The sequence below is a fragment of the Anolis sagrei genome, chromosome 1 (genome assembly GCF_037176765.1).
Source record: "Anolis sagrei isolate rAnoSag1 chromosome 1, rAnoSag1.mat, whole genome shotgun sequence".
In the NCBI taxonomy this organism is placed as follows: domain Eukaryota; kingdom Metazoa; phylum Chordata; class Lepidosauria; order Squamata; family Dactyloidae; genus Anolis; species Anolis sagrei.
In genome coordinates, this window is record NC_090021.1 from 304,534,409 (window position 1) to 304,547,291 (window position 12,883).

The following is a 12,883-nucleotide window of genomic DNA, read 5'->3' on the forward strand; positions in this document are numbered from 1 at the left end:
TAGACTATGGGTATGTGATATGTATATAAGTGACAAACATGGCACATATAACAGTTATTTGCACAATTAAAGAGAAAAGGGAGGCTTCTGAAGTAGTGCAACACTCCTAGCTTTGGTATACTAGGAACAACTCTATTCCATGACAGAGATGGCATGTATATACTACAGCTGGTGTTAGAGTAGTACCATAGAATAACATAGAATTTGTGTCATGCTTGCCAGAAAGAGTTCACCTACATCTCTTCATAGCTAAGTCTCTCTTTTTTTACAACCAGAGTGCAGCTAATTCACCACAGAAAACTTTTAAGTTTTAGAACTGATTCATGTAGTTTGTGTACATGTGATGGGGGATGTATAGGTAATTTATTAGGAGATGGTCACCTAATAAACCAAAGATGCATCAATGTAGACATCATAACAAATAAAAAAGAAAGAGGAATTGGTTTGTATACAAAGAAAAGAGAAACAAACTTCTTAGAACTATTTAATCTGATATTTATGTGTAAGTATAATGTCAATTCCCAGGGTCTGTTTAGTTTGTTTTGGGGGGGGGGGTTGTCAGGAGCGACTTGAGAAACTGCAAGTCGCTCCTGGTGTGAGAGAATTGGCTGTCTGCAAGGACGTTGCCCAGGGGACGCTCGGATGTTTTGATGTTTTACCATCCTTGTAGGAGACTTCTCTCATGTCCCCGCATGGAGAGCTGGAGCTGACAGAGGGAGTTCATCCACACTCTCCCTGGATTCGAACCTGTGACCTGTCGGTCTTCAGTCCTGCCAGCACAAGGGTTTAACCCAATGTGCCACCGGGGCAGTTATTTCAAAAACTAGCACTTCCACCCTCATGTTATTGTTCCATCTGTATAGTGCAGTTTTCTCTGACCTTCTGAAGTCAAATGCCATTACAAAATGAGATTGCACATAGAATGCATTAGATTTTATCTGAAAAGTGAGATTTCAGTGCTGAAGTGTTGACAGCATCACAACATCACTATTGAACTTTTTTTTCCATGTCAGGAGTGACCTGAGAAACTGCAAATCGCTTCTGGTGTGAGAGACTTGGACATCTGCAAGGACATTGCCTAAAGGATAGCCAGAGGTTTTACCATCCTGTGGGAAGCTTTTCTCATGTCCTCACATGGGAAGCTGGAGCTGACAGATGGGAGCTCACCCTGCTCCTTGGATTCGAACTGCCAACCTTTCGGTCTGCAGTCACGCCAGCACAAGGGTTTAACCCATTGCATCACGTGGGCCTCCACAATGGAACGGGGCAAGCGCAACGTAACTTTGTTATCAGTTGCTTCCATACAATTTAATGTTTGCACCATTTTTCATCATTTCACTGGAGAAGCTACAGAAAAGAAAAAGGCTAAGAACCTGTTCCAGAATCTTCTCATTTTAGTTTAAGTGTGTGAGAATGTGTTTATGCCACATATTCAGTTTGCTTGCTGTGAGGCACGTGAGGCTGGTGAGCCTTGAGTTTCCCTAGGAGGGCAATTCTCTTGGGAAGCTAGTTAGCCATCCAGCTGAACACCTTCGCAAAGACTGCTGAGCCCAACTGAACTGCATTCTTTCTTAATAAGCTGAAGCTTTAAATTCACAGCAGGCTTGGATTCCTGGTGGCTTCAAACAGGGCAATTGTGTCAATGGTTTGGAGAAAAGTGAGGTTTGGAACAGATGCCTATAGACTATCCCAACAATATGATTCTACAATGGCATATGGAGTTCTGGTCACGTGGATTCTATAGCACCCTCAAAAAGCTTTTAATAGGTTTGGTGTCTGGGATAGGTTTCCATTCACGCATCCCCAGTGAATCTATTTAAGCAATTAAAATTGCTCGGTTACACTTCTATGCACTGTAGAACAATTAGTGCAATACTGCCAGCTGCACTCCACTAGCAAAATTTGCAAGCTATCAGACTGTTGATACAATAAGTATACATTCAGTCTGAGATTATTTGCTGGCTTGAGAATAGCAGAATCTATTCCAAATCTTTAGGGACTACTCTGGAGAGAATGATGAGCAACCCACCCCAAGCTCATGCTGAGATTCCACTGGATAGAAAGAATTTATATAAATGAACAATTGATGAAAAGTGCTACATAAATTCCATTTCCATGGACTCAACTCCCTTTTCTAGTTAAATTTGCCCCATAGCAGGGCACACCCTCCCTGGGGCACCTTGGAGCAGCTCCATTGGAGGGTTCATTCACTACTTTCTGTATTTTAACTGAGTCATCTTTATTATTACCCTAGAGAGGATGGGTAAGGTTGAATTTTCCCAATGTTTTGCATTCTAGCACAGAGAATGGTGCGGATGTAACATCACTCAGTGTGTTTCTCAATACTTCTGGCTTAAATTGGATGATCTGCCACCTCTTTACCAACTCTGGCTGACCTACTGGGAGGTCCATTGAGGGAATGTACTAAATACAATGCTATGCACAATGGCCCATTCCAATTTTCCAGCAAAAATATATTTTCTCTCTCTCTAGGACAAAAACTAAAAAACCTTGAGAAATATTAGATGGCAAAACATACTTGTATGCACTTTGAGAACATTATCAATCTAATTAAAATACTCGGACAATGAGGCTGGGTAACCAGAAGATGAATGAGAAGGCCAAAGTACATAGAAATCTATATATATAAATCTGTAAGGGGCGTCCAACGGCACGGCAAAACTCAACCCCCCCCCCCCGATGAAAATTTACCAAAATTCCCATGCACATACCTCAACCCACAAGGTATGCACAAATCTCATCAAAATAGCAAACAACATTTTACCAAACCCACAATTTCCAAAACAAAGGGAGCATGCGCAGAAGCGCCCTGGCGCAAGTCCCCCGCCGCGCACACATTGCCGGCCAACACTCCCTTGCCGCAAACCACGCCCCCTCCCTTCATTGCCCTGCCCCTTCCCGCCCAGACTCAATCCTTCCCTCCTCCCACACCCCTCCGGTAAGACATGCCCCCCTCCCTTCACCACCCCGCCCCTTCCCGCCCAGACTCAATCCTTCCCTCCTACCACCCCCCCTCCGGTAAGACACGCCCTCTCCCTTCACCACGGCGGGCCCAATCAAGGAAGAGGAAAAACATCGAAGGAAGGAAGGAAACAGAGAAGGAAACATGGAAGCAAAGAGTGAATGAAAGAAGGAAAGAGGTAGAGAAGGAAGAAAAGAGAGAAAGAGGAAATGAAGAGGGATGGAAAGAAATGGGTAGAGAAAGAAGGAAGGAGATAAGGAAACAAAAGGAAGGAAAGAGGAGCAAAGGAAGAAGAGAAAGAGAAAGAGGGGGGAAGGAAGGACAGACAAAAGGAAGAATGGAAACAAAAACCAAAGGAAGGAAGGAAGGAAAGAGGCAGAGAAGGAAGAAAGAGAAAGGGAAGGAAAAGAAAAAAGGAAGAAGGAAAGAGGAAGAGAAGGAAGGAAGGAGAGAAGGACAGAAAAGGAAGTAAAGAGGAGCAAAGGAGGAAGAGAAAGAAAGAGAAAGAGGGGGGAAGGAAGGAAAGACAACAGGAAGAATAGAAACAAAAAACCACAGGAAGGAAGAAAGGAAAGAGGCAGAGAAGGAAGAAAGAGAAAGGGAAGGAAAAGAAAAAAAGGAAGAAGGAAAGAGGAAGAAAAGGAAGGAAGGAGAGAAGAAAAGAAGAAAAGGAAATGAGGGAAAGAAGGAGAGAAAGAGGGAGGTAAGGTGGGCCACAGCAACACGTGGCCGGGTACAGCTAGTACTCTATAAGTCTGCAAGACTTCCTAGGTTGTTGTTATTTGATACACAACAAGATTACTACACAGCAAACAAGATCACTATGCTGGCTTTTGTATTTGATCACACATCTGACACTTCCTGAGTAATGCATGCAGATCCAAGTAGGGAGGCCTTTTGCAGCTGACAGGTGGTAATTTTGTCAGCGCTGATTATTTTTAAGTGCAGATAAGGCCTTTAGGCGCTGCACCCAGTGTGCTGATCACCACTGAGAACATTTTGACTGGCCTGTGTCAGAGTCTTTGACGTTCTATCTTCAAATCCTCATATCGTGTAAGCTTTTCCAGTTGCTTCTCGTCGATCCTGCTGTCACCTGGCATTGCAACATCAACAATCTATACTTGTTTTTTTCCACAATCGTCAGGTCAGGGATATTATTAGTATTATGTTTATGATTATATGTATTATGTTTATTTATATCCTGCTTTTCCTCTCCACAAAGGGGGCTCAAAGCAGCTAGGTTTGAGATGTCTAGGCCAACATTGCATGGGTTAGCATCAGATCAAACTTCTAAGGCAATTCTGGCAGCTGTCTCCCTATTTTTAATCAAAGCTAAAATAATTTTAATTTAAATGTTTAATTTTTGTATTTGCTATGTTTCAAATTGTGATCAAAGTGTGTGATTGTTAGCCACCTTGAATCCCCACAGGGAAAAAGGTGAGGTGTAAATAAAATAAATAATACTGATGCTGCTACTACTACTACTACTACTACTAATAATAATAATAATAATAATAATAATTGCAAGGAAGAGAAAAGAGTTTTCCAGTTGTCAGGACGAGAAATCCCAAGGTTGCCATGTGAGCTCTGGTAGAAGATGCCCTCACAATATTCTAACCCTAATGACAACACCAACTTTGTGTGTTAGTTGTGTTTGCCTGTTATCCAGTAAATCTCAGAAAGGCTAAAGATGAATACAAAGCCTTGAACAGGTTCCCTAGACAATCTCCAAGCAGGCTAAATATGACCCAGATAAAATGATACAATAACAGGTGAGGCATCTGAATTCTCAGTGATTGCAGCCTCTGATTCTTTGATCCCATGAGGCCATGCTTTCTGATATAATAGTAATCCCTTTCTGAGACCATGAGTTGAATTTCACACACCACACGTAGGGAGCAGCTCATTAACAGACTGAAGCCTGGTTTTGACTTGAGGAATGCAAGGGCATTTAGAGCCTTCTTGTACAATCTATTTGTTGATGCCTGAAAGCTTTTGTGTCAGTCCTTGGTTGCCAACAGTCAAGTCTTTCTTGAAAGTGGCATGTGATACATTTTTTCTTCCATGTTCTTCTGTTGTTGGTCGTCCCCCCCTCCCCCACCAATTTGTTTGGTTAGTGAAATACAATTGCATCGATATCGCTGGAATAACAGGACTTTTGCATCATGTAATCATGATAGGAAGTGCAGTCTTCCCAGAGCATGTTTATACTATTTCATTATTCCATTCCTGGCTTGCATTATTTTATCATCACATTTATATTATACTAGATTATATTTCTGCTTTTTGTCTGCAAGGCCTACCTAGTTGTAATTCTCATAAAGAGCAAACATCAGCAAAGGGTTTATCCAATTTCCATGTTATGAAGTGTTTGCTGATTTCTATTTTATTTTCATTCTTTGGAGGTTCTAATCTCTTCTCAGCCATATATATTTCGTTAGATTTGTAAAAGTATGAGTGGGTGGCCACCGAAAACTAACACAGCTATTTCTCAATTTGCAAAGCTTTCTGCCTCTTTGCTTGTGAAATTTGGTATTATTACCACAGAGATGTCGTCCATACAAGTGAAAAAAATCTCCTTCAGCTTGCATATTTCTAGAGAGTCTCATTTTCTCTATGCAAGCTTACTTTAGTTTTCTTTTAGTTTTCCGGGCTCTATGGCCATGCTCCAGAGGCATTCTCTCCTGACGTTTCACCTACATCTATGGCAAGCATCCTCAGAGATTGTGAGGTCAGTTGGAAACTAGGCAAGTGAGGTTTATATATCTGTAGAATATCCAGGGTGGGAGAAAGCACTACTTGAAGCAAGTGTGAATGTTGCAATTGGCCACCTTGATTAGCATTGAATGGCCTTGCAGCTTCAAAGCCTGACTGGTTGCTGCCTGGGGGGATCCTTTGACAACACAAGCTTACTTTCATTTAAAAGGGCAGTTCTGCAATGATCACATGTGCTATATTTCCCATTATTGCCTGTCACATGGCCGTATCTATGCCATGTCACATCTCCATGTACATGCATATACAAATGCTCACATTTTATACATTTGCCTTGGTAAGACCTCTTATTAAGTGAAGCAAAGTGGCTGATATTTAAATGCTGATAGGGAGAGGTGCATTAACACCAACATGGAATACACTTTCAAAACAAAGATGGCTCCATGCCAACAACTTGGAAATGAGTATCATGTCATGGTGGGAAAGATCACCAGACCTTCCGCCTATCTCTGCCACCAACTCTTTCACTCAACACCAAATCCAATTCAGGTTGTGGGCACTCATAAAACAGCCCAGGTTTTTCAGAAAAGTGTAGGGTAAAATGTCAATGCTTTCAACTCAGATTTAAACCCCCAAGGGTGAAAAAAAACTGACCACAGAACAAAGAAAAAACGTAATTCGCTCAAAGTGTGAAAAGCCAAATGTAACTTTGAATAGAGCTTTCAGCAGAAGAATAGCAAGCACTAAGGAACCAACCATCTGGAAGGACCCTCTGTCAGTCTCCCTTTTCACCCCGTGTACACAAGGGAATAAATCAATGGAAGTACCATGTTCTTGACAAAATAACCCAACTATCTTCTGTGGTTGCTTCAATCTCTTTGGACAGTGGGAAAAGAAAAAGCAAAGCTGTATTTCTATGCCCCTGGAATGGACTTTAGATTCAGTGCTGCCAATTGTTTGATGTAGTGTTATTTCCAGAGGCTTTGCCAAGCCCTCATCGAAAGCAGACCTATAACTCCATAAGGCTGAGTATGCAACCTCACCAGCCAATCTCCAGCTTTCTAAAAGGATGGCCTTGATTTTCCAGTTTTCTCTTTTCTAAAGTCTCTGAGATGGAACAAACATCAGGCTGCCCTTCAGTTTTACTAAGTAGTATGTAGGAAGGCTGCAAAGTTCTGAGCCAGCAAGCAAGCAAGTCAAACCAAACTGAACTGATGCGCCAGCCAAGTAAACAATGCTGAGAATGCCAGTATTCTCATACCCTCAGCAACTGCCTGAGGGTATTCACATAAGAAATTTATATCAGAGAGGAAACAATATCCCCAAAATGAGAGGTAATTACTTATGCCTGTCTTTATTCTGTTTCAAAAAGTTCATCCCCACCACATCTTAGTTTTGTGTTATGTTTTGTAAATAACCCCTACCAGAAGAACATCAACAGAAGCTAGAAGTGCTACAAGTGACCCACTTTAGAGGACCTACCTGGTTTCGATGGGCAAGGGATGCATCTGCTGGCCCCCCAAAAGGCCCCCACACTCCCACAACAATCCTCATACTTGGCCAGGCCAGGCAATGGCTCAGCGCACTGGAAAGGAAAGAGAAAACCTAGTATCAGAATGCTATCCATTCCATCTTTAAGAAGAAAGTTTACACATTGCCCAAGTTCTTTGTTCCTATTGTCTACTACCAAAGCTAGAGCAGCCAAGACTCTGCCATGCAGTTAAGATCTTCAAGAGAAGCCCTTTCGAAAATATGACCTCCTATAGATGCCTTATTGACAGACCCGAGGAGGTGAATTTCCCCTTGTGTTACTCCCATAGAATATTGTAGACTCTAAAGAAAACAATAGCAGGGTGTATATTCTGTGTGTTTGTTTGTTTGTTTACAGTATTTATATTCCACCCGTCTCATCCCACAGGGGACTCAGGGTGGATTACAACGCACACATACATGGCAAACACTCAATGGCAATTAGACATACAGCATACATAGACAGATACAGAGGCAATTTAACATTCCAACTTTCAGCTTCATGAGGGTATGCTCGATTCCGACTCAATTCCAGCCACAAAGGTAGCTGCTGCTTCACCCTCCATTTGTGACACCGAGTCCTTTGATGGAGTACTTCCTCATTCTTCTGCACACTGCTGGAAGGTTTTATGGAGTCGTAAATTAGTTAAATTAGCCTGCTTGCATAAAGAGGTACCTAAATTTCCAACTTGACAGATGCAACTGTCTTTCAGGCTGCAAAGGTCGACAGCAAGCTAGACTAATGGCTGGAAGCTCACTCCAGGCCCAGGGTGGCTTCGAACTCATGACCTTTCGGTCAGTAGTGATTTAATGCAGCTGGCTATCAGCTAGCTGTGCCACAGCCCGGTTCATAGTACAGAAGAACAAAGTCTCATACTATCCAGTGTTGGATTTACATTTCTTAAACACTTACCTGAAGTAACAACAGTCCAAGATGAAAAAGATTATTGACAATCAGAGAAAAGCTACAGGTGAACAACTGAATTGTTTTAAATGATTTGCAGGAAGTATGTTTGCATGTCCCTTTGGCCCAAGTGGAAAGAAATCTCTTTGTTTACAGTTTGGGGAATCTCATTTTCAGTTGCAAGTCATATCATTTTTGGTCTACAACCTGCTCTCATTATCTTCACCAATGTGTGGGCTCCAGTGATACCAAATTTAAGGAAGGAAAAAATGGGGTACCACTGTACCCTATTTGGATGACATTTTGGTGAAGACTGGGAGCAGGAAATTAATCATATGGCAGAGAGACTGATATTGCAAAAACATAATTTTATAGTCAATTACAAGAAGAGTCTGTTAGTATTAGTTCAGTCTCTGACTCATTTGGTTGCCTTGACAGATACCCAAAAAGATTGACTTTTCCCATCTCAAAAAAAGAGATTGGAAATAAAGAAAGGGCTGAGCAATATGATAAAATTTAGATCTGTGGACGTAGCATTTTTGGCAAAGATTCAAGGGCTACTGATCTCCATAGTGCAGTTGATACAACAAGAAAGATTTTATACTCAGAGATTGCAACATACTCCTAATACCGCATCAAACTGAAATTGGAAGAATATTGAGAATGAAAATTGAGGTTACATTACATTATCTGTGGAATACATTCTGCTTGCACTTGCAGTCACTTCTCATTATTTTTCTCCCTTACTTTTCAATTTGGTCTTTTGTAGATGTTTTTCTTTATTATAAGGACTCACTCTGCTGCTTGTAATATGGATAGCATCCTGTTGTTGAGTCGAGAAGTGGGATTTACACCATAATTCAGTGTTTTGGTCATTACAGAGGTCAGAATTCACTATTGACCATGTAATGACTAGCCTTTCTAAAAACCATTATTTCCCAGCAAGCAAAGCCTTTGCTTGATGATATCATCTTTAAGTTATGCAACTACAGTGTTTCCTGGTGAGTAGAAAGCAAGGAGAGCAGCAGACAAGTGTCCACCTGCTTTCCATAGCTATATGCACAGTGAGAGGCATTGGCAGGGACCTCTAGGGGTCTTTGGGGTGATGTCATTGCTCTGCATCCAGCTATAGGCTATAGATTCAGCTGCACATGATGTCATTGATCTGTGTCCAGCTGAAGGAAAATAGCTGGACAATTGTCTGTGACCAATCCCCCCCCCCCAACCATGCAGACACAAACACACTCCAAAAAACCAGGAAAAGGCTATAGCTGAAAAAAGTGAAGGAGAACTAGATGAGAGACCAACGTAGCTACATCTTGTAGCTACATCTCCTAATACAGAACCATAGCTGATGTTTCTTAGTTGTTTTGAATGCTGTCTGTAGTGGAAAATAAAATAAAAAAGCCTTCGACAATACAAAATAAAAATGATTTTAAAAACAATATATTTATTTATTTTGTATCAAAAGCATTGCATAAATTAGTATAAAACTGATAAAAATAGAAGGAGTGCAGGTGGCTAAATATATTTTGACCAAAAACAGGCAACAGCAATGGCATTGTCTGTAGCCTCCAACAATTCTTCATCTGTACATGAGGCAGGGCATAGTGGAGGAGCATATAGATGCGGAGTTGTCTGTTCTGCTCCTTAGTCAGACAAGGTGTAGGATACTTTTAGGTAGTGCCATTTTGCCAGTTGTCTTTTGGTCTGCCCACTCCACTTCTGAGTCTGTTCAGGGACTTTCAAGTTGCCCATTCTTGGTTTACCCCTGGAGGAAGACCCTCATGGGGGGCCAACCAGTTGGGATTTCCTGGTTTAGCTGCCCAGAGGGATACCTTTGCTGTTGCTGGGGGACGCCAAGAGGAGTGGTAGTTCTCATAAAGCTTTTCCCTGATTTGAGTCTTCTGGGAGGAGGCTGGTAGCCATGCAGTGGATAGCTTTCACAGTGTTTAACCTTATTTCTCTCACATTTAGCACCAACTTCCCATCACACATCGGGGGGGGGGGGGGGGGCAATGCCAGCTAGCTTGTAGAGTTTATCAACAGGTATAGGTTTAAGACATCCTGTGATTATTCTGCAAGTTTCGTTCAATGCTATGTTCACCTGCTTTGCATGGGCAGACTTATGCAAAACGGGGCAGGCATACTCGGCAGTTGAGTAAGACAAGGCTAGGGCTGATGTTTTCATTAATTTTGGGCCTGTATCCCATGTGCTGCCAGTAAGTTTCTGCAGGATGTTATTGCGTGCAGCTACTTTGTGCTTGATGTTCAAGCAGTGTTTCATATATGCTAGTGTTCCATCTAAGGTGACACCGAGATATTTAGGACAGAAACAATGTTCAAGCTCTTGACCATCCCAGGTGACTTTCAATTTCCTGTTGGCTTCACAGTTGCCTATGTGGAAAACACACACTTGTGTCTTGGCAGGGTTAGGCCTCTGGATGGTTATCTTTGTAGTAGGGGGACACAGAAAAAGCCTCCTCAAAGACTGAGTAAATACAGTCAGGCGCCTCCCAGGCAACATTTCTTGCAAACGGCTAATCATTCCAACCCCAAAAACATTGCTTTTAAACATTTGAAACTAACAATAAATGTGAAGAACAGAAGGAAAAGTACAGACATGCATTTATGTAAATGGGTGGACCAGCATTAAGCCCACATAAAGCTGTCTGCTTTATATTTAGTCTCTGTTATAGACAGCAAATCTCTTTGCTCTGTGCATGAGATACATTTTAAGACAGTAAACAGTCTTGCAGACAGGAAGATGAAAAATTGCCTATATCTTCACTCCTTGGAAATCTAGGACGTTAGTATTAAATGCGAAGAATTATTGTGTTAGGTTTTAGTAGTAGAGCGTAACGTAGAAATAATATCATGCCAAGTCTATGAATATAACAAATACTTGTTCCCCAAACCTAAATCCATTAGCTAGTGAGAAGGGTACATACTTCCAGACCTTGTGGTGACACCTGTTTCAAGGCATTTTCATTTACTTAATGAGTCTCTCTTTCCCTGCCAACAAGACCCACTGGATTACAGTCTTCCACATTAGAGCTGAGCTGTCGCTGTCCACAGGCCAAATCTGGCATCCATCCATCCTCCAAATGGCCATGTGCCCAAGGCTCACATTCCACTGAGTTTAGCTTCAGACTGAAATGGAAGAGGAAAAAGCTTCCTGTCCAGATTTTTAACCATTGTCCTGTCTGCTTAGCTGCAGACTCTGCCCCAGATGGACATGAAGGGGAAGTGGACAAGTGTGCTCCTTTCCACATATTGCTCAGGTTTCTCTGATATTACTTTCACAACTTAACATTTTGATTATGTAAAAGAGTTAAATCTGCCTATTTTCATTAAATCAATCAAAAGAAAAACACTTGAAAGGAAAAAAAACCCAAAGAACCAATAAAATAGAATTATGAACCTATGGAACATTTACTTTCATAAAGTGGAATTGGACGTTTCCAACCTGCTTTATATAAACAGACTAGGTTTTCAGATTACACTTAAAACTGCCTGGCTTTAAAAACACACACACACGCAAATGGGAATCTGAGATGGACTAATATCAAACTAAATTGCTTTTCATGTTGACACTGAAGGTGTCTTGTCCACAAAATTCGTGGGACAGAGGTACTCCTGGTCAGTCGAAAGGACAAACAGGGCATAGGGTTACAGCTTGTGTTGGATGGGGTTACACTCCCCCTGAAGACGCAGGTTCGCAGCTTGGGTGTAATTCTGGACTCCTCGCTGAGTCTAGAACCCCTGGTTTCAGCGGTGACCAGGGGAGCATTTGCACAGTTAAAACTTGTGCGGCAGCTGCGCTCATAGCTTGGGAAGTTTGACTTGGCCATGGTAGTCCACACTCTGGTTACATCTCGTATAGACTACTGCAAAGGGCTGCCTTTGAAGACTGTACAAAAGCTTCAAATGGTCCAACGGGTGGCAGCCAGGTTACTAACAAGAGTGGTGCTCAGGGAGCATACAACTCCTCTGTTGCGCCAACTCCACTGGCTGCCAGTTTGCTACTGGGCAGAATTCAAAGTGCTGGCTTTAGCATTTAAAGCCCTAAACGATTCCGGCCCAGCTTGCCTATCCGAACGTATCTCTCCCTATGAACCAATTAGGAGCTTAAGATCATCTGGGGAGTCCCTCTTCTCGGTCCCACCTCCTTCGCAGATGCGATTGATGGGAACAAGAGACAGGGCCTTCTCAGCGGTGGCCCCTTGGCTATGGAACGCCCTCCATAGGGATATCAAATCGACACCTTCCCTCCTACCATTTTGAAAGAGAGTTAAAACCTGGCTTTTTGAGCAGGCATTTGCAAATGCAGTGTAACAGACTAATCTAGATCTACGGAATGATTGAATGATGTGACGGGAAAATGATTTTAGTAATGAGACGCTGAGGACTTGTGTTTTATGGCTTTTATTGTTTCCACTGCTTTTATATGGTCTATATTATATATTAATGTTTTTAATTATATTGTATGTTGTTGGTGGCATTGATTGCCGATTGTAAACCGCCTCAAATCGCCTTTGGGCTGAGAGAGGCGGTATATAAATATGGTAAATAAATAAATAAATAGTTGACAGAAATCATTCAGATGACAAGATCAGAAGATACGGGGAGGCACTTGAAAACTCTGTAGAATTGCACAATAGTAATTAAATGCATAGGCATTATTCCAAACGGTAAATGTAGCAAGAGATAAGAATGAAAGACAAAAAGAGAAAAGGAGAGATGAAAGC

The 12,883-nt window shown here is 41.8% G+C and overlaps 1 protein-coding gene across 2 annotated transcripts in view; it reads right to left on the reverse strand.

Moving 5' to 3' along the window:
• The window catches only part of LTBP2 (latent transforming growth factor beta binding protein 2), a 176,327-nt gene that overhangs the window by 85,262 nt on the left and 78,182 nt on the right, over window positions 1–12,883 (reverse strand). For both annotated transcript variants that reach the window (XM_067462891.1, XM_060758570.2), the window contains exon 8: window positions 7,181–7,283. In XM_067462891.1, coding sequence (XP_067318992.1) covers window positions 7,181–7,283 — 103 coding nt within the window. The remainder of the gene's footprint in view (window positions 1–7,180; window positions 7,284–12,883) is intronic.